Source organism: Pristiophorus japonicus, chromosome 16 (assembly GCF_044704955.1).
Source record: "Pristiophorus japonicus isolate sPriJap1 chromosome 16, sPriJap1.hap1, whole genome shotgun sequence".
Lineage (NCBI taxonomy): Eukaryota > Metazoa > Chordata > Chondrichthyes > Pristiophoridae > Pristiophorus > Pristiophorus japonicus.
In genome coordinates this window covers 61,279,769-61,301,514 of record NC_091992.1, presented here as the reverse complement: position 1 = coordinate 61,301,514, position 21,746 = coordinate 61,279,769, and the positions used below count along the sequence as shown (strand labels likewise).

At 47.5% G+C, this 21,746-nt stretch overlaps 1 protein-coding gene across 2 annotated transcripts in view; it reads right to left on the bottom strand.

Annotated features, from left to right (window-relative positions):
* atp2a3 (ATPase sarcoplasmic/endoplasmic reticulum Ca2+ transporting 3) overlaps positions 1-21,746 on the bottom strand; it is a 264,096-nt gene that overhangs the window by 141,887 nt on the left and 100,463 nt on the right. For both annotated transcript variants that reach the window (XM_070857381.1, XM_070857380.1), the window contains exons 6-8: positions 16,966-17,046; positions 10,626-10,711; positions 2,596-3,060 (exon numbers count right to left, since the gene is read on the bottom strand). In XM_070857381.1, the coding sequence (XP_070713482.1) occupies positions 2,596-3,060; positions 10,626-10,711; positions 16,966-17,046 (632 nt within the window). The remainder of the gene's footprint in view (positions 1-2,595; positions 3,061-10,625; positions 10,712-16,965; positions 17,047-21,746) is intronic.

Sequence of the window (21,746 nt, the reverse complement as noted above, 5' to 3'; positions counted from 1 at the left end):
AGAACTTTTCTCCAACTGAATATTGGGAAGACCAAAGCCATTGTTTTCGGTCCCTGCCACAAACTCTGTTCCCTCGACACTGATTCCATCCCTCTCCCCAACTCCTGCCTGAGGCTGAACCAGACTGTTCGCAACCTTGGTGTCATGTTTGACCCTGAAATGAGCTTCCGGCCACATATCCACAGCATAACTAAAACCGCCTATTTCCACCTCCGTAACATCGCCCGTCCCCGCCCCTGACTCAGTTCATCTGGTGCTGAAGCCCTCAACCATGCCTTTGTTGCCTCTAGGCTTGACTATTCCAACGCACACCTGGCTGGCCTCCCACATTCTACCCTATGTAAACCAGAGGTGATCCAAAACTCGGCTGCCCTGTGTCCTAACTCGCATCAAGTCCCGCTCACCCATCACCCCTGTGCTCGCTGACCTACATTGGCTTCCGGTTAAGCAACGCCTCGCTTTCAAAATTCTTATCCTTATTTTCAAATCCCTCCATGGCCTCGCCCCTCCCTGTCTCTGTAATCTCCTCCAGCCTCACAACTCCCACCACCCCCCCCCCCCCCCCCCCCGAGATGTCTGCGCTCCTCTAATTCTGCCCTCTTGAGCATCCCTGATTATAATCGCTCAACCATTGTGAGAAGGCCTTCTGTTGCCTGGCCCCAAGCTCTGAACCTCCCTGCCTAAACCTCTCTGCCTCTCTACCTCTCTGTCCTCCTTCAAGACGCTCCTTAAAACCTACCTCTTCGACCAAGCTTTTGGTCACCTGCCATAATTTCTACTTTTGCGGCTCGGTGTCAAATTTTTATCTCATAATACTCCTGTGAAGTGCCTTGGGAAGTTTCACTACGTTAAAGGCGCTATATAAATATAAGTTGTTGTTGTTGTTATTTGAGGCCAAGACTCATTGCACCATTTCATACTCAAACTCAGGATCTCAAAACTTTGGAACTTCTGACCTCTGTCCTCCAACACCGCACAGAGTTTGAGAACCCAAGCTTGCCCTCGCCAAACCACTTCCCAATTTACCTCCTCATCGTTCTCCTCAGCCTCGCTGGTGCCCTGTACTATGGACCTTGCATTACTCTAATTTCCCACATTACAACAGTGACTACACTCCAAAAGTACTTCATTGACTGTAATGTGCTTTGAGACATCCGGTGGTCGTGAAAGGCACTATATAAATGCAAGCCTTTCTTTCTTTTCTTTTAATAATTACAAATCTGTTAGAAGCCCATAATAATATAACTGCCTCATGTTATGACCGTACGGTACTCAATGGCAAAACAAACTTGTATTTATATAGTGTCTTTCACGAGCGCAAGACATCCCACAGCCAATGAAGTACTTTTGCAGTGCAGTCACTGTTGTAACATACGAACCATGGGAGCCGATTTGCGCACAGCAAGCTCCCACAAACAGCAATGAAATAAATGACCGAATCATCTGTTTTAGGTGGTGCTGGTGGAAAGATAAATATTGGTCAGGACACTGGGAGAACTCGCCTGCGCTTCTTCGAATAGTGCCATGGGATCTTTTACATTCACCCGAGAGGGCATACGGCACCTCGGTTGAATGTTTCGTCTGAGGACGGCACCTCTGACAGTGTAGCTCTGTAGCTCTGGAGTATCAGCCTAGGATACGTGCTCAAATCTCCAGAGTGGGACTGGAACTGACAACCTTCAGAGGTGAGTGAGAGTGGGACCAATGTGCCAAGGCTGATACCTGAAATCAGAAGTCCAGAACACTGTAGTCTGACTGATGGAATACGATCGGTCACTGGGAACACCGGTTCAACCAAAGATACATTTTTTTCTTGTTCCCCCACATCAGAACCAGTCATTTTGTGATCGAGGGTGGGGTATTTTTTTGCAGCTATTGGGCCTGGACCAAAAAGCCAAAGATCTCGGGCTAGACACTCGAAGGGATAGGGCCCCTGGCATGGGTCGGAACAGGGTCGCTGAAGGGTTTGCAGCCGCGAGCGCAAGCATTAGCGCCGCTCGGCAAATTCAGTGTGCCGGTACCGCTGGCGCTGAGGAGTATCGCCCGGGAGCACCACGTCGGTGTGCAACGCCCCCAGTATCGACACGGCGGCAACATTTGGTTTGCGCTGCACCCGTAGCGCCCCCTAGTGACCCCGCCAGAGATAGCGGGTGGTCCGGGCTGTCCCGGGGGGCTGAGGTATTCAATGACTGCACGAGGTAAATGTGAGTGATAGTTTGTTTTTGCGACTTAACTTTATTTGGGGCGAGTATTGTATCGGGAATGGTTTTTGTTCCCATTCGGTTTTGTTGCAGCGAGGCCTCTCTGACGGCTCTTTAGCACGGGATATTCAGTTGCTCACCCGGCCTAGCGCCCCGAGAGAAGTGTGGAACGCCTCCCTTAGTGCTCCGCCCCACTATCGGGGCATAACCACTGAATGTTGTGGCTGCCGTCGCAAACCATTTCCCGGCGTTAAATTTAGCGACCGCCCGACATTAGACACTTATAAAACCTCTGAGCAAACTTCCAGCCCCAATATTTGACCCTTGGTCACAAATAACCATCGGGTAAGCCAATGGCCTGGTGAAAAAGTGCCTTTACAGTGGGTGCACTTACCTTGCAGACGGACATCTGGTTGGTGGTGAGCGTGCCAGTCTTGTCGGAGCAAATGATGGAGGTGCAGCCCAGGGTTTCGACCGAGGGCAGGCTGCGGACGATGGCATTCTTCTTGGCCATGCGGCGGGTGCCGAGGGCCAGACAGGTGGTGATGACAGCGGGTAGCCCCTCGGGGATGGCCGCCACGGCCAGCGCCACGGCGATCTTGAAGTAGTAGATGGCGCCACGCACCCAGGAGCCGCCGTGCACCGGGTCATTGAAGTGGCCGATGTTGATGACCCACACGGCGACGCAGATCAGGGAGATGACCTTGGACAGTTGCTGCCCGAACTCGTCCAGCTTCTGCTGGAGGGGCGTCTTCTCGTTCTCCGTGGCCACCATCTGGTTGCGGATCTTGCCAATCTCGGTGCTGACGGCGGTCGCCACGACGATGCCCATCGCCTTCCCAGCTGCGATGTTGGTTCCCTGAAAAGAACAGCAAGCGTGAGACGTGCGCAGTGAAGACCCGAGAGATTGAATGAAAGAACAAACTTGTACTTGTATAGTGTCTTTCACGATCTCAAGGCATCCCAAAGCACTTTTACAGCCAATGAAATGCTTTTACAGTGCAGTCACTATCGTAACACATGAACCGATTTGCGCACAGCAAGCTCCCACAAACAGCAATGAAATAAATGAGCGAATCACTTGTTTTAGGTGGTGCCCTAACCCTGAATGCAAAAATTAAAGGGGAACCCCAGTCTGGGAGAGCACTTTTAATTCAAATATACTGTGATTGTCTGCAGAAATGTAGGTATTTTTTATAGCTTTATAATGAAGCGCCTTAATGGCAAATTTCTCAATGAGCCCCATCACGGCAGTCACCTTCCTCAAGGTCGTTCTTGCACATGCCTGACTCGGGAGCCAGCTGCATCCTCCAGTGGCTCCAGTTCACATTAACGGGAGCCAATTCCAGGGAAGTGTGCTGAATGCTTTGTAAAGCACAAGCTAATCCCGTCAGACGGTCCTTCCCCTTGAAGCCAACTGTCGGCTCCAAGTATGTCCCAATTACAAAGGTGCTCAATGGATTCCTTTCAGAAAAGCAATTTCAATTTGCACAGGAAAATAACTTGCTCGTGTATAATGCCAGGGGTCACTCTTACAAAGGCCGTTCCCATCTATTCACCCTATTTGAAGCGAAAATTGAAAAAACCTTTCATGCACAACACAATAACGGAGATAGCTCGCAATCTGTCAGACAGTTGGCAGCCTGACATCTCACTCAGACTGCTTGGCTTTCCTTGACATCACACGCTGCACTTTAGTCCTTTAGTGATAAGTTAATATTCCATTTTTCTACAGATGTTATAGATATTATAGATTAAAATGTTGCGTCTGCCAACATTCCCATTATAAATTCCTCCGTCCACATTTATAATGGCAGTTGTGCACTTGGTCACGTGGTGATTATTGTACACCTTCACGCTCTCTTCAAGTACTCCTGCAACTCTTCGCTCGCTTACCTCCAATTACAGACAAAACTCTCAATGATCTCTTTCATTCTCTTATCAGATTGCCGTTGTCCCTCAGTGGCCCACCCCTCTTCACTTCTAATGCTATTACCCTTCATGTCAACGACCAGTCTTCTCCCATCACCCTTCTCATCTGCCTCTTTAGTTCATAAGAACACAAGAAATAGGAGCAGGAGTAGGCCATTCGGCCCCTCGAGCCTACTCCACCATTCAATAAGATCATGGCTAATCTGATCATGGACTCAGCTCCACTTCCCTGTCCACTCCCCATAACCCTTCACTCCCTTATCGCTCAAAAATCTGTCTATCTCCGCCTTAAATATATTCAATGACCCAGCCTCCACAGCTCTCTGGGGCAGAGAATTCCACAGATTCTTGACCCTCTGAGAGAAGAAATTCCTCCTCATCTCAGTTTTAAATGGGCGGCCCCTTATTGTGAAACTATGCCCCCTAGTTCTAGATTCCTCCACGAAGGGAAACATCCTCTCTGCATCTACCCTGTCAAGCCCCCTCAGTATCTTATACGTTTTGATAAGATCACCTCTCATTCTTCTAAAGCCCAATCTGCTCAACCTTTCTTCATAAGACAATCCCTTCATCTCAGGAATTAACCTCGTGAACCGTTTCTGAACTGCCTCCAATGCAAGTATATCCCTCCTTTCTGTACTTTTGATATTTCTCCTGCACTATTAGGAACCTTAATTTTTGATACATTTTTTTTAACCTAATTTCCTTAATCTATGGAAATCTGTCCTTTGACGTGGTCCTTTTACTCCTGGCCAGAACATTCCTTTGCTTCAGCCATGGCTCAGTGGGCAGCACTCTCGCCTCTGAGTCAGAAGGTTGTGGGTTCAAGTCCCACTCCAGGGACTTGAGAACAAAAATCTAGGCTGACACTCCAGTGCAGTGCTGAGGGAGTGCTGCACTGTCGGTGGTGTGGGCTTACGGATGAGACATTAAATCGAGCTGCTATGCATCTCTCAGGTGGATGTAAAAGATCCCACGGCACTATTTCAAAGAAGAGCAGGGGAGTTATCCTCGGTGTCCTGGGGCCAATATTTATCCCTCAATCAACATCACAAAAACAGATTATCTGGGTCGTTATCACATTGCTGTGTGTGGGAGCTTGCTGTGTACAAATTGGCTGTCGAGTTTCCTACATTACAACAGTGACTGCACTCCAAAAGTACTTCATTGGCTGTAAAGCGCTTTGGGACGTCCGGTGGTCGTGAAAGGCGCTATTTCAATCAAAGTCTTTCTTTCAGGTCATTTTACTTGCAGCTCATTTCCTGGAACCAGCTCTAGGATCCTCATCTTTCCTCATTCACCTTGTACAGACTCACTAAACTGCTTGTGACAGCTCTGAATAATGCAAGGCCTCTATTGCTCCAGTGCTTTTACTTCTGGAAAACCCTTCGAAATTCCCTAATATCTTTCTCACTGTTTGGCAGTCTATAATGGGCACACAATGTTGTCACAGAACCCTTCTTATTTCTCATCTCAATCCAGAACTCTTCAAAACAGCTTCATTATTGGCCTCTCTCTCTCTACCACTGTGGGGTCCCGTCCTTAGTTACTAACTGCCCTTCCTCTCCTTTTGCTTTCTCTACCTCTTCTGAATTTTTTTGCAGCCAATCAATGTTGAATTCCCCATCCTGTCCACGCTGCAGCCAAGTTTATGTCAAAGCTATGACATCATCCCCCTCTGCTGTAATTAGTGCTTTTCGTGCCTGACTCTTACTGCTAAAGCTTGATGGGTTTGTATATAATCACTTGAACCTCGTCCTGTCCCACCTTACTCACGGGCACCTTTCACCTGTCTAATTTTCTCTCTTTTTTTCCTCCGCCATGCTAATTCTTAACCCCTCCCCCACCGGCTCAAAAGGTAATGCAAACGCAAAATACTGCGGATGCTGGAACCTGAAATAAAAACAGAGAATGTTGGAAATCTCAGCGGGTCAGGCAGCATCTGTGGAGAGAGAAACAGAGTTAACGTTTCAGGTCTGTGACCCTTCGTCAGAATTGGAAAAGTTCGAGATGTAACAGATTCTTAAGGAAATGTAGGGGGAGTGTAAAGGGGGGGGGGGGGGAGAGGACAGAAGGGAAGGTCTGTGATTGGGTGGAAGGCAGGAGAGATTTGAGAGACAAAAGGGGATGATGGGCCAAATTGAGACGGTAATGGCACAAGTTAGGAAACAAAAGACGAGTCTAGATAGGGTGTGAATGGCGGAATAATTACCAGCCGCCGTGGAAACAAGAGAGAAATAAAAATAGAAAGGGGAAGGGGGGGATTTGTAAAGAAAAATGGGAGGGAGGGGAACTAAATGTGGGCGGAGGTCACAGTCTGAAATTGTTGAACTCGAGTTTGAGTCTCGTAGGCTGTAAAGTTTCTAATCGCAAGATGAGGTGCTGCTCCTCGAGCTTGCGTTGAGCTTCATTGGAACAGTGTAGGAGGCCGAGGCTCTAAAGGTAAGCCTCCCTATCCCGCTCCCTCTGCACATAATGCACCCTTCCTCCTCCACAGGGCAGTGCAATAGGTGGTGGGTCAGATCACACCCTCGGCTTCCCTTTCAGACGGATGGGAGTGTGGGCTTCCTGCAACCTCAAAGTGCAGCTCTGCCCTGTGGTGATCGATGGTTGCTGGCCTGGGATTGGGAGGGTTGATCACTAGAATCGACTGAACGCTATCAAACAAAATTTGACCACGAGTCACATAAGGAGATATTAGATAAGAACAAGAGAAATAGGAGCAGGAGTAGGCCACATAGCCCCTCGAGCCTGCTCTGCCATTTAACACGATCATAGCTGATCTGATCATGGACTCAGCTCCACTTCCCCGCCCGCTCCCCACAACCCCTTCATCCCTTATCGGTTAAGAAACTGTCTATCACTGTCTTAAATTTATTCAATGTCCCAGTTTCCACAGCTCTCTGAGGCAGTGAATTCCACAGATTTACAACCCTCAGAGAAGAAATTCCTCCTCATCTCAGTTTTAAATGGTGGCCTCTTATTCTAAGATGATGTCCCCTAGTTCCAGTCTCCCATAAGCAACCCGGTTAAGCAACGCCTCGATATTCCTGACAGGCAACCAAAAGCTTGGTCACAGAGGTCAGTTTTAAGGAGTGTTTTAAAAGAGAAGAGAGGAGGTAGAGAGGCGGAGAGGTTCAAGAAGGGAATTCCAGAGCGTAGGGCCCAAGCAGCTGAAGGCACGGCCACCGATGGTTAAGCAAAAGATGACCGAGGATGTCCATCAGATTGACTTCCTGTTTTTATATTACAGATGATAAACGGAGTCGCTGCAGACCTGCCTAATCTGCTGTGTTGCTATAGTCAGCCCGCACCTATCCGAGCCAGAACAGACTGCACCATAGGTGCCTCTACATTGGAGAAGGGTAGCCGACAACAAACACATAGTTCCTTGAGGAACTGAGTATAAATGACCCAACCAAAAAGCACTGATGGCAGCGCAGACCCATGAAATGTGGGCCTTTGGCTGTGCCATCAAATTAAGGCTTCCTGTTGCAACGCGGTAACCATGAGCAGCCAGTCCTGCGCAGTGACCCCAATAATCAGGAGTCTGGTGCCCGACAACACGAGGAAAGGAAAGGCTCCTCTCATACCGGCTCTTCTACTTTTACTAAATTAGGTTTGGCTTTCTCCAAACTGTTGATTTTATTTTCCCTCCTTACTCTATTTCGGCTTCCCCTCCATCTTCTCATCTATTCATTTTACAACCTCACCTTAAAGTCCATGCGCTGAGACAGTATTCTACATAGAATTTTACAGCGCAGAAATAGGCCATTCAGTCCAACAGGTCTGTGCCCGTATTTATGCTCCACTCGAGCCTCCCTCCACCGTAAACTAGAGGTGATCTAAAACTCGACTGCCCGTGTCCTAACTCACACCAAGTGTCACTCACCCATCACCCCCTGTGCTCTTCCGGTTAAGCAATGCCTCAATTTCAAAATTCTCACCCTTGTTTTCAAATCCCTCCATTGCCTCACCCCTCCCAATCTCCTCCAGCCCCACAACCCTCTAATTCTGCCCTCCTAATTGTAATCGCTCAACCATTAGTGGCCGTGCCTTCTGTTGCCTGGGCCCCAAGCTCCGGAAATACCTATCTAAACCTCTCCGCCTCTCATTCCTCCTTCAAGACACTCCATAAAACATACCTCTTTGACCAAGCTTTTGTTCACCTGCGCAAATTAATACTTATGGCTCGGTGCCAAATTTTTGGCGTATAATACTCCTGTGAAGCGCCTTGGGAAGTTTCACTATGTTAAAGGTGCTATATAAGAACATAAGAAATCGGAGCAGGAGTAGGCCAGTTGGCCCCTCGAGCCTGCTCCGCCATTCAATACGATCATGGCTGATCTGATCATGGATTCAGCTCCACTTCCCCCCCCCCGCTCTCCATAAACACTTTATTCCCTTATCGCTCAAAAATCTGTCTATCTCTGCCTTAAATATATTCAATGACCCAGCCTCCACAGCTCTCTGAGGCAGAGAATTCCATAGATTTACAACCATCTGAGAGAAGAAATTCCTCCTTATCTCAGTTTTAAATGGCGGCCCTTATTCTGAGACTATGTCCCCTAGTTTTAGTTTCCTCTATGAGTGGAAATATCCTCTCTGCATCCACCTTATCGAGCCCCCCCTCATTATCTTATATGATTCAATAAGATCACCTCTCATTCTTCTGAACTCCAATGTGTATAGGTCCAAACTACTCAACCTATCCTCATAAGTCAACCCCCTCATCACCGGAATCAACCTAGTGAACCTTCTCTGAACAGCCTCCAATGCAAGTATATCCTTCCTTAAATACGGAGACCAAAACTATACGCAGTACTCCAGGTGTGGCCTCACCAATACCCTGTACTTCTCTGCTTTTATACTCCATCCACCCTGCAATAAAGGCCAACATTCCACTTGCTGTACCTGCACACTAACATTATGTGTTTCATTCCCAAGGACCCCCAGGTCCCTCTGTAATGCAGCACTTTGCAATTTTTCTCCATTTAAATTATAATTTGCTTTTCTATTTTTTATGCCAAAGTGGATAACCTCACATTTTCCCACATTATACTCCAACTGCCAAATGTTTGCCCATTCACTTAGCCTGTCTATATCCCTTTGCAGATTTTTTGTGTCCTCCTCTCAATTTGCTTTCCCATCTTTGTATCATCAGCAAACTTGGCTACATTACACTCGGTCCCTTCATCCAAGTCATTAATATAGATTGTAAATAGTTGAGGACCCATCCCTATGGCACCCCACCAGTTACTGTTTGCCAACCAGAAAATGACTCTCTGTTTTCTGTTAGTTAGCCAATCCGCTGTCCATGCTAACATATTAGCCCCAACCCGTGAACTTTTATCTTGTGCAGTAATCTTTTATGTGGCACCTTATCGAATGCCTTCTGGAAATCCAAACACATCACATTCACTGGTTCCCCCCTTATCCACCCTGTTCATTACATCCTCAAAGAACTCCAGCAAATTTGTCAAACATGATTTCCCTTTCATAAAACTATGACGACTCTGCTTGATTGAATTATGCTTTTCCAAATGTCCTGCTACTGCTTCCTTAATAATGGACTCCAGCATTTTCCCAACGACAGATGTCAGGCTAACTGGTCTATAGTTTTCCGCTTTCTATCTGTCTCCTTTTTTAAATAGGGGCATTACATTTGCGGTTTTCCAATCCGCTGGGACTGCCCCAGAATCCAGGGAATTTTGGTCGATTACAACCAATGCATCCACTATCTCTGCAGCCACTTTTTTTAAGACCCTCGGATGCAAGGCATCAGGTCCAGGGGACTTGTACACCTTTAGTCCCATTATTTTACCGAGAATTACTTCTTTAGTGATAGTGATTGTATTAAGTTACTCCCTCCCTATAGCCCCTTGATTATCCATTATTGGGATGTTTTTAGTGTCTTCTACCATGAAGATCGATATAAAATATTTGTTCAAAGTCTCTGCCATTTCCCTGTTCCCTATTATTCATTCCCCAGTCTCTTCCTCTAAGGGACCAACATTTACTTTAGCCACTTTTCCTTTTTATGTACCTGTAGAAACTCCATTTTTATATTTTGTGCTAGTTAAAAATACAAGTTATTGTTACTTCATCCCACCCTGTCAACATATTCTTCTATTCCTTTCTCCCTCATGTACCTATCCAGTTTCCCCTTAAAGGCATCGATGGTCTTCGCCTCAACATTCCCACCACAGTATACTGACCACCATTAGAGACTCACAAAGCACAGGGTTTTGTCAAAGTGATGAATTGGTTTCATTGCGTGAGGCCTGACTGTCCGGTTTTGAGCTGCAGTTGGGCTTCCCTTTGCTCACTCCCCCATGCAGGTTCTGCATGTTCCCCTCCAGCTGGGCTCAGAGTCTCGGCCATTAATGGAATTCACTGCATGATCTCCACCTTGCAAACCGGGACAAGGACAAGAACACAACTTCCTGCAACCCAACAAAATGGCTTCGTCGCGGCTTCTCTCATACGTACCGAAAACAGCATGTTCTTCTTGTCCTGGTTGACAGCTCGAGGGTCAGGTACAGGGTCACTGTGCTTGATGACAGACACCGATTCCCCTGGACACAGAAAACAAAGAGTCACTGTGAGGAAATAGGGAACATATAAAGCAGGGCAAGTGCGGCAATATCCGGAGGGCCTATGAGGGGACCACCGTGTACTGTGTGTGACTAAAACACAGGATCCGCACTGCAGCCATGTGAATCGAAACCTCAATACTACTAGCAATAACAGGTAACGGAGGAGCAGAGGAAGGGTAATGCTTACACTACTCTGGTACTTCTGAACAACTATTGTTCGCATGCCTGACACAAGACTCCCAAACCAAGCGCTCTACTCGGAGCTCCTTCACGGCAAACCAGCCAAAGGTGGGCAGAGGAAACGTTACAAGGACACCCTCAAAGCCTCCCTGATAAAGTGCAAATCTCCACTGACACCTGGGAGACCCTGGCCAAAGACCGCCCTAATTGGAGAAAGTGCATCTGGGAGGGTGCTGAGCACCTCGAGTATCGTCTATCGTCGCCGTGAGCATGCAGAAATCAAGCGCAGGCAGCGGAAGGAGCATGCGGCAAACCAGTCGCACCCTCCCTTACCCTCAACGACTATCTGTTCCATCTGTGACAGGGACTGTGGTTCTCGTATTGGACTGTTCAGCCACCTAAGGATTCATTTTAAGAGTGGAAGCAAGTCTTCCTCGATTCCAAGGGACTGCCTGTGGTGATGATGACTTCTGAACGAGTGCAGTTTTATGGAAGAAGAATTTATGGATAAATTCATACTTTAATAGAATACTTTCTGAATTTCAACCTGGTGATATTCCCAGAATATCCCATAATGATATAACCATGATGAATCAGATCATCTTCAAAGACAGACATCAATCTGCCACCAGTTCCCAATCGGAAGTGTCACACAATTAACATGCTCATCTTTCAACTTGCACCTTGGACATTTAGATGAAGCAGCCCGTCACTGATCAAAATCGTTAAGATAAACAGTGTCAACCATTCTCAAAATCTTGTTGAAGTTACACCACCCCCTCTGCCATCTCACGGAGCAATCATTGAGAACATTTCACAATCTGAGGCCGTCAGACCAATGGGCAGTGAGCAAGATCCCAGCCTAACCAATCCGTAAAGTCATCAACTGGGTTTCTTTTCATCTAATCTCTTAACGACCTTTCGCGATTTTGTTTTGCTCTAAAAGGTGAGGGGCTCCTCATTCTGGGGAATTTTGGGTGCTCAATGTCAGCATTGCGATCAGGCTCACAATGTTCAGACTGTACATCATCATCATCACAGCAGTCCCTCGGAATCAAGGAAGACTTGCTTCCACTCTAAAAGTGAGTTCTCAGGTGGCTGTACGGTCCAATACAGGAATTATAGTCTCTGTCACAGGTGGGGCAGACAGGTTGGGACTGGTTTGCCGCACGCTCCTTCCGCTACCTGCGCTTGGTTTCTGCATGCTCTCGGCGATGAGACTCGAGGTGCTCAGCGCCCTCCCGGATGCTCTTCCTCTACTTAGGGCGGTCTTTGGCCAGGGACTCCCAGGTGTCGGTGGGGATGTTGCATTTTATCAGGGAGGCTTCTGTACAGGCCCTTCCACACTGGCCCAACAGCATGCTCCAATTCCCACACCAGCTTCCCCTGTGGCAGCTCAGAGGCCGAATAAACCAACCTGGGGCCTGTTTCGCGCGACGGGCTTGTATGAAACTACCCAAACTTATCTCACGTAAGGAACCCTACAGCCAGATGACAGAAGAGACTTTCATCCCATTTATCTGGGCTGGAGTAGACTGCAGCAATGGAAGGCTGGATTCCAAGAGGTAGGTAACACTGCTCCCACCCAGCACTGAATTGGTTAATTGATTTCTAAGCTGCGTCTGTCGTTTCCTGCACAGTTTCTATACCGACGTATTTGTGCCCACTTGCAGTCGGCCATTTTATTTTTGGGAGCCGGTATAAGATGCATTTAATTAGTGACTGATGAACTTTGTGAACAACTACACTCGTTTCAAACTATAACCAGGCACAAGAGTAGAATCCAATCGACTGGTTTAACCTTCCTTTGTTAGATTCGGTTTACTGAATGAAAGGTTCATTTTAATGCAAATTGATTGTCACGGAGCACAGGCAAGAGCTCACAATGACCGATCCTGCACTGAGGGGCTGGTAGCCGATGACTCACAAAGGATGTGCAATGCAACTAAACGTCACTCGCTCCCACATCACGGTTTGTTAACGGCTAAACTCCCCAGCCTGACCTGATCACTCTCAAGTTGAATCCCCAGCCGAAATGTTCAGGGAGCAAGCCAACAATTCAGGTACGTAGTGGGCCCTTCACTAAAACCTGAGGTGATGATTTTTGCTAGGTTTTAGTCAGTATGCGCCCAGCACAGTGTTAGTTATCAACCCAGCTCAGTAACTGTTGTCCAGCCGGAATGAGGTCCATTATTTGAATATTTGCAGTGTGGAGCCTTATTTTTGTCTGAAATGGTGGGTACTGCCTGCTCATGGAAGAGGGAGGGCCACCTTGGCTTGCCGACAACTCCTGGCTATCTGTCGCCAGATTAATGTTGCTCCCCAAGCCATCACCAGATTTTACCAGTCAGGGGGTTATGGGTTGGATTGCCTCTTGATGATCCATTGGTCGACGTCACAAATTAAGACAGAACAGAGCAGAGGAGGTTTAGAGACCATTCATCCCATCGAACTCAGCCAGTCATTCAGGAGCACTGTAAATCCCTTAACCCCTTCCCTTTCCCTTTCCCAATGCCAAACCCTCATAACCAAAGTCCCCTGTTGAAGCAGGAATCTCTCCAACTCTCTTATTTTGAAACGTTTCACCTGATACCTGATTCGCTGCACGGGTGGCAGTGTATCTTAGCCCTGAAGAATTACTCAGTTGTATTATAAAAGAGATTTAGAGCAGGAATCCTTTTCCGATCTACATCGGGCACATGCTTCCACCTGTCCGCTGTTGGTCGATGGCCATGTTGAATTGGTGGAACGTGGAGGCCCCGACCTGCGAGAGACCATCAGTGGCAGGTTGGGGCCATAAAAGGAGCAGTGAGAGGTGGCCATGGGCATCGTGGGGGCTTCCCAGGGCAAGGTACAGCATGAGCTGGTGCAGGAGGCCGACGGCAACAAAGAGTGACATCATCAAGATCCAGGTCGGTGATTGGAGCGTGGGCACGTACAGCAGGAGGGATGTGATTGGGGCCAAGGAGAGGCGTGAGCTCGGGGCCAAGGGCCCAGGGGCAGCACGGGCCAGCCCACACTGCGATATGTGCGCACACTAGGTCCGTGCAGAAGAGCCGGTCTCCAGTTGTCTTGGGTAATCCTTGCCACTGGACCAAGACCTAGCTCTGTCAAGCCCGTGTGGTGGCTGGTGTGCAACGGCCACCCCACGTTAAAAAAAGCCACGCACCGGCATCCTTCACCCTTCAGGATGTAGTTCGGGTCCTTCATTGAAACACCTGTGAACTCATCCTTTTTTGGCGTGGAAGCAAGTCATCCTCGCTTCGAGGGAGCAGCTATGATGATGATGATGATGGTGAACTGGACCACTATGCCCAGCCTGGGTTTGGCTCAGGAGCTGGTACTAACTAACTCCGCCTGCTCACGTGGCTCAGCATTCCCATCCCACGCGGCGAACAGGACGAGGCTTCCGGAAGCCTCCGAGACGAGGAGGAGAACTGGAAAGCAGACACCTTGCTTGGCAACCCAATCCCTTTCATTCTTGCGGTTCACACTGAACACGCAAACGCATTTGTGAAATGATTTACAAACCTCCGTATTCAAAAGTTTCGCTTCTGACTTTCTTTAAAGACACTAATCCTTTGATTTTTTTTTTCCTCTCTCTTCGTGATATTTTTGCGTAATTCGAAAAACAAAGAATTGCCCCAAAAAAAAGACTCGAGTTATTTGAAGCAAAGTTAATGCAACTCAGCACTCCCTGATTTATACTGAATCATCGGACTTGCCATCATTTATTTTCCGCTTGCAAGTAAGAAAACAAGCAGCTCCCAGAGTTGAGATTGATGGTGTCGTGGTGCCAAACTCGACACGTGCCAAGCGGTGAGCTCATTATGCAGGTGGCATTATTTGGAAACCCTTCCGACCGGAAAACGGTCCTGCTATTCCTGGGATCGCACCATTCAAAAAACACTGCGGGGGGCGTGGAAGGAAGGAATGGAAAACTATACAAGGGTTTTTAATCTGAAGTCAAATCGGAACAGTTTTCTTGTAAAGCAGTGTCTTCAGACCTTCTGCCTTTTGTACCAGGCCCCTGCCTGCCCTCACTCTCACAACCTCAGCTAGCAGTTCCGATAATGGTTCCCAACAGCTTCATTTTGATGAATGTCGCTCAAGTTCGCTGGCAGAAGTGTCTCAGAAATGTGGTGTTCGGAGCAGTAACACAGGTACTGCAGCCATGTAAGTATTGGCTTAACTTTGCCTCAAGCTCACAGAAAGAATACAGGCCTCTTTGTTAACACAACAATGCTGCATAATGAATCACAAACGCCCCCCAGTCAGATACTTGGTGAGGTTACTCCTAGAAATGTCTATTTTAATTAAACATCCTAGAACTTTTAAGATGTGTATCCGGTTCATTAAGTAGCAGAGTTGTCGGATCAGTCTATGCTGTACGTTTCTTGAACAGTGCAGTGTAGCATGGCGCTCCCATTCCCCAGGTACTAATGGCACGGCACCTTGCCAGCAATTCATGGTGCCGGCTCCAGTTATAACTTAGCATTCTGCCCACAAGCAGTTGTACCCTGTTTGTATTAAGCTTAGATGGTCAACGTTGATGGCAGCCTGGTGATGTAACCCTGCTTCAGTGGTAGGTCACATGCTTCCTTGCTATACCTGTGATTGGCTGATTCTGAACAAGATCAACAGAAGCCTGGGCATCACATTAAATGGGGTTGGAAAAGCAGGGAGTCAGGGGTTGGGGCAGGGGTGGAGGGGGGTTCCTCTATTTTCCTGCTCAATATTTATCCCTCAACTAATATCACCTAAATAGACAATCAGGCCATTACCTCATTGCTGTTCGTGGGAGCTTGCTGTGCGCAAATTGGCTGCCGCGTTTCCTACATTACAACAGTGACTACACTTTCAAAAGTACTTAATTGGCTGTAAAGCGCTTTGGGACATCCTGAGATTGTGAAAGGCGCTATATAAATGCAAATCTTTTTTTATTGTGCGCAGCTGAATCGATGACTGCCTTAATGCACAAGGGTGGGGGGGGGTGGGTGGGGGGGGGTGGGGGGCGCTAAAGATTTCAGGAGTTTGTTCTGGATTATGAGTAGTAAATCAAAGGCTTTCTTAGAACAAAGCGCACGTTCCAAGTGCACAGGGACTAATCCTGGGACAGGGTCTTCTACAGAGTGGAGATGGGGACTAGAACTGGGATCAAAAGCAGGCGCTGTGAAAAGAATAGTTGCATTGGACCATGACCGGGATCTGGCCCAAAGGTGACACTGAATCCGGACTGGCAGTCTGGCTCTGGCAGGGGACCTCCTGGTCCATGCAACAGGAGTTTGATGTGAATGAAGCAGATTAGTGATCATCCTGAGCACTGTGAATGCTGCGTGTAATGCTGCCTCAGGCTGTGGCCATCAGGCCTAGCGTCCTGCCCAGCCTACCGGTGAGTGTTATACCATGGTTCCTCACAGCAGACATCTAGGCTCTTTTGGAAATCAACAAGAAACCTTCTTGTGTGGAGAGGCAATTCCTTTCTACTTCCTGATCTTCGACATAATAACATTCACTTGGGAACACAATGGGAAGAGTAGCAGAGAGATCCGAGTTCAAATTCCACCACAGCAACTTGGAGATTTAAAATTCAGTTAATTAAATAAATTGGGAATTAAATAGCAGTAATGGTGACATGGAGCTATTGTTATGAAGATCCATCTGGTTCACTAATGTCTTTTAGGGAAGGAAATCTGCCGTCTTTACCTATCTGGCCTATACGTGTCTCCAGACCGGTTAACTCGGCCTCGCAAACCACCACCTTCTCACGGGCAATAAATGTTGGCCTTACCGTGAATGAATTTTTAAAAAACATGACACCAAACACAGGCTACTCCAGATGTAGCAACAGAACTATCAAAGGGCCAGACAAAACACATCTATAACTCTACATCAATACACCATCAGATCACTATAACTAAACAGATCGGGACCAGTGCCCAATCCGATGAAGCCTGGATGGATGCGACTGACTTTATTTTAACATTAGATGGAATTGATCATGTGTCCACGCTGGGGGTGGACTCTGGCCTGCACCCAGTGAAGATCCTCACCTGTGAGAATGGACTGGTCCACCCGGAGGGTTGTTGACCTGATGCTGATGATCCTGATGTCAGCAGGGACTTTGTCACCAACTGAGAAAGAAGAAAGAGAGTTCCAATCAAACCAAGACCACGGTAAAATAACCCGAACTGAAGTAATACATCGAGCAAAGTGCTTGCCGTTCTCCTGATTATCAGCGGTTCCCTGTACAGTCTGTTCCCAAAACTCACGCTGATTACTTTCTGCACACACGGGGGTGAAAATGAACCAGGTATGGAACCTGCTCTGATTTTATTCCCTCCCCCCCTTAGAAACAATGGAACCCCTTCCGTGGACCTTAAACCATTGGTCATGCACCCACCTGCCATTTTTATATTTTTCGGCACCTCAATCAGCCGTGAAAGATGACGGTGCATCTTGGCTGTCCAGCCCCGCGTGACTCCAGCTTCTCCGTACATACCTCAAAGATGGGGGCACGCTGCAATGCGCGGGAAGAGAAGGTCTCTGACCGCAATCAAAGGCGCCTCTGGGACCACTAGGTACTTTCACAAAAAAATTTGGGGCCAGAGGGGTTTGTCCGAAGGAAGCCCCCCAAGTGGAATTTCAGGGTCACTATTGCTTTTAAAAAGTGTTAGCGCTTTGAAAATTTGAATGTTTGAAAAATATCTTCATTTGTGAAATTGCCCCCCTTTTAAAGGCCCGTTACCGCCTTCAAGAGGTGGCAAGGGGGCGGTAAGGCCTTACTGACCGGGTACGCAGGCGGAGGATGTGACTCATCGGCAATTGTCCCCGGATCGCGAGTTTCCACCGCGCCCCATGTTTCCGCCCAGTCCGGGGCTGCAACCCCTTCTCCGGCCCGCGGGAGAAATGACCCCGCAGGAGCGCGGCCACCACCGGTCGGTACCCCTGACAGCTTCGCGAGACGGGAAGCTTCCGGTGACTGGGCGGTGCGGCCGCACTTAAAGGGGAAGATGTACTGCCGTGGCCGCCATTTTGTTTTAATTGGTGGCCAGCTCTGCAGTCGGCCCGACAATGGCAGCTGCTGGCCCAGCCGCCCCCTCTCAGTGAGCGCTAAGGAGACCCCGCTCGGCCTCACAGCGTCCCTCCCCTCTAAGTGAAGGGCAGGGATGTTGTTACACGTCAATGTGATGTGGCACGTCCGCATCGCGCTGACATCATCACCACAACGGTGATAGACACCGCCCCGCTCCCGACGCAAACTTGCTCCTACACCGCCCCCAAATACCGCCCCAAAGTGCTGGGAGGCAGTGACAAAGTTAAAGTGCCGAACTTTCCGCCTCTTCATCCAACTCCTGCTGGGCGGTGATAATTCGAATTATCCACCCCAAATGGGACAGAGGGCAATTTCCAGCCAAAGCAGTTAACTTTATATTCAGCTGTTTGGGGCGCAGTGTGAGACTGGAGTGCAGTTGGGTTGCTCTTTGTGGTTGTCCACAAAGCACTTGGAGAAGATTGGAAGGAGTTTTACTACTCGAGGTATGGATGGAGTTTCAATATGTGCCTGGCTCTAATTTAACTATAGCCAACCTGGGAGTTCTTAGTGCCAATACCCAATCACAAACATGGAAAATGATTCCATCTTGAAGACAACAACAAAAAAAGAGACAACGGCAAGATTTTGGTTTGTAGCTTTTGGTGACTAAGAACTTGAAGTCCCTGAAAACGGTTCAATTGAACATCACCTTCACATCAACAATTTATTTCCACATTGCTCCTTTAGGCACAGAGCTTCCCATTGTTTCCATCTCTGGTTGGGAAGACAATTACTCCACAATTACTGTCAGCATCATTCCATATGTCCAATGGGAAAGACTTGTATACACATACAGATACACATCCATCACTTTAGACGTGGTCACTCAGCAGTCAAATAGACTAGTTTCCAACTACATGGGAGAGTTTTATTTCACTAAAGGCACTATATAAATGTTGTACATCGAAGAATACACAGGACCCAAGGTACAAATGTAACCCCGCTATTTAAGAAAGGAGGGAGAGAGAAAAGGGGAAACTACAGACCAGTTAGCCTGAAAGCAGCAGTAGGGAAATGTAACAGGGCACTTAGAAAATAATAATAGGATTGGGCAGAGTTAACACGGATTTATGAAAGGGAAATCATGTTCGACAAATCTGAGGATGTAACTAGCAGAATAGATAAGGGGGGAACCAGTGGATGTGTTGTATTTGGATTTTCAGAAGGCATTTGATAAGGTGCCACACAAGAGGTTATTAAACAAAATTAGGGTTCATGGGATTGGGGTAATATGGATTGAGGATTGGTTAATGGACAGAAAACAGAGAGTAGGAATAAACGGGTCATTTTTGGGGTTGGCAGGCTGTAACTAGTGGGGTACCGCAATGATCGGTGCTTGGGCCCCAGCTATTCACAATCTATATCAATGATTTGGATGAGGGGACCAAATGTAATATATCCAAGTTTGCTGATCATACAAAGCTAGATGGGAATGTAATTTGTGAGGAGGATGCAAAGAGGCTTCATGGGGATATAGACAGGCTATGTGAGTGGGCAAGAACATGGCAAGTGGAATATAATGTGGATAAATGTGAAGTTATTCACTTTGGTAGGAAAAATAGAAAAGCAGAGTATTTTTTAAATGGAGAGAGATTGGGAAATGTTGGTGTTCAGAGGGACCTGGGCGTCCTTGTACACAAATCACCTGAAAATTAACATGCAGGTACAGCAAGCAATTAAGCAAGCAAATGGTATGTTGGCCTTTATTACAAGAGGATTTGAGTATAAGAGTAAAGACGTCTTACTGCAATTATATCGGGCCCTGGTGAGACCGCACCTGGAGTATTGTGTACAGTTTTGGTCTCTACCTAAGGAAGGATATACTTGCCATAGAGGGACGAAGGTTCACCAGACTGATTCCTGGGATGGGGGAATTGTCCTATGAGGAGAGATTGAGTAGACTAGGCCTATATTCTCTATATTTTAGAAGAATGAGAGGTGATCTTATTGAAACACAAAATTCTTACAGGGCTCAACAGGGTAGATGCAGGGAGGATGTTTCCCCGGGCTGGGGAGTCTAGAACCAGGGGTCACTGTCTCAGGATAAGGGATTGGTCATTTGGGATTGAGATGAGGAGAAACGTCTTCACTCAGAAGGTGGTGAATCTTTGGAATTCTCTACCCCAGAGGGCTGTGGAGGCTCAGCCGTTGAGTATATTCAAGACAGAAATCGATAGATTTTTGGATACTAAGGGAATCGAGGGATATGGGGATAGTGCAGGAAAGTGGAGTTGAGGTTGAAGATCAGCCATGATCTTATTGAATGGCCTACTCCTGTTGCTATTTCTTATGTTCGTATAACCTGATGTAAGGTAATGCCTCCCGTAAACATGTTTTAACTGCAACCTCCCTATCGCTGCAATGTCACATCCACATATCCACATTTGCCACGTCAGCTATCTGATGGTCTCTGAGTGAGTGCCAATTAGTGCTGGATTATGGACAGATTGGGGCAGTAAGCTCTCCAGCAACTGGGTTAACATTACATTTAAATAGGGCCCTTAAGAAGTTAGAACCAGGAGAGGGAGAGAAGGCTTTCATTCCAGCTGTCAGGGCTGGATCAGAGGTGAAACAACAGTATGCCAACTTGCACAACTTTGTGCCACCCATGATGCCCAGTCCATATACCGAGTGCATGTTCCCCCTTCACTGTTATGAAAACTGTTTCCAATACAACAAGCAATCTGTATGCAAGGCAACATTTTCCATCAGAGTAGCTTTAATGGTTCGAATTTGTTTTGCAAATGCTAAATCAGTCATTGTTCTCCCAAAACGGGCCAGTATAATACCTCGTTACTCATTAACGACCAGAACCTGGCCAATGCCAACATCCTTGTTCTTTAATCGCTCCTGCATGGAATTCCCAGAAGCAGAGAACAAATAGTCGCTGTGTGAGAATGTCATTTGTTTTTGTGCAACAGTGCACGGCAAATCCCAAGGCCCAAAATCCTGATTCTTGGCCACAAAAACACAAGTGCTTTTCAATGGTGTGATGAGGAACGAGCGGTGGTGTAACACCCCAGGCTCCTGGCACAGTATTCGGAAGGTGTGTGCAATGTGCACAACTGCGGGGAGAATTTACTTCAGTGTTGCCTTGGTAGCGGTAGGGAAAGCAATGGTGGAGATTGAATGCGTCACTCAGCCTTGTGCTTGTCCAGATCTGAAGGATAAGAGGCAGCTTGGGAGGCCGATGTGAGCAAGGCTACGGTCTGTGCTCTACTCCCAGGGACAGCAGGCTGGGAGGGAGTTGATCAGCCGGTTTGGGCACAAATATCAAATGGTTAGTCCCACCCTTGGCTACAATGCGATAGAATTCCACCTATTTACATTGTAGGGAGGATTCCTCCCAGAGGGGCAAATAACCACACAGCCACCCTGGTTAAAAAGTCACATTCCATGCCAGTTTCTAGCCCATGGGCGTTGCCCTGGAGGTTGTGCAGGCCTGCGAAGAGGAAACTAGATCGCTGGAATGTACCAGAGGCGAAAATCTGTGCATTAGCGCCACTTATCAACATTCCCGGGATGGCAGGACTGACATATGAGTAGAGACTGGATCGACTAGGCTTATATTCACTGGAATTTAGAAGAATGAGAGGAGATCTCATAGAAACATATAAAATTCTGACAGGACTGGACAGGTTAGATGCAGGAAGAATGTTCCCGATGTAGGGGAAGTCCAGAACCAGGGTCACAGTCTAAGGATAAGGGGTAAGCCATTTAGGATCGAGATGAGGAGAA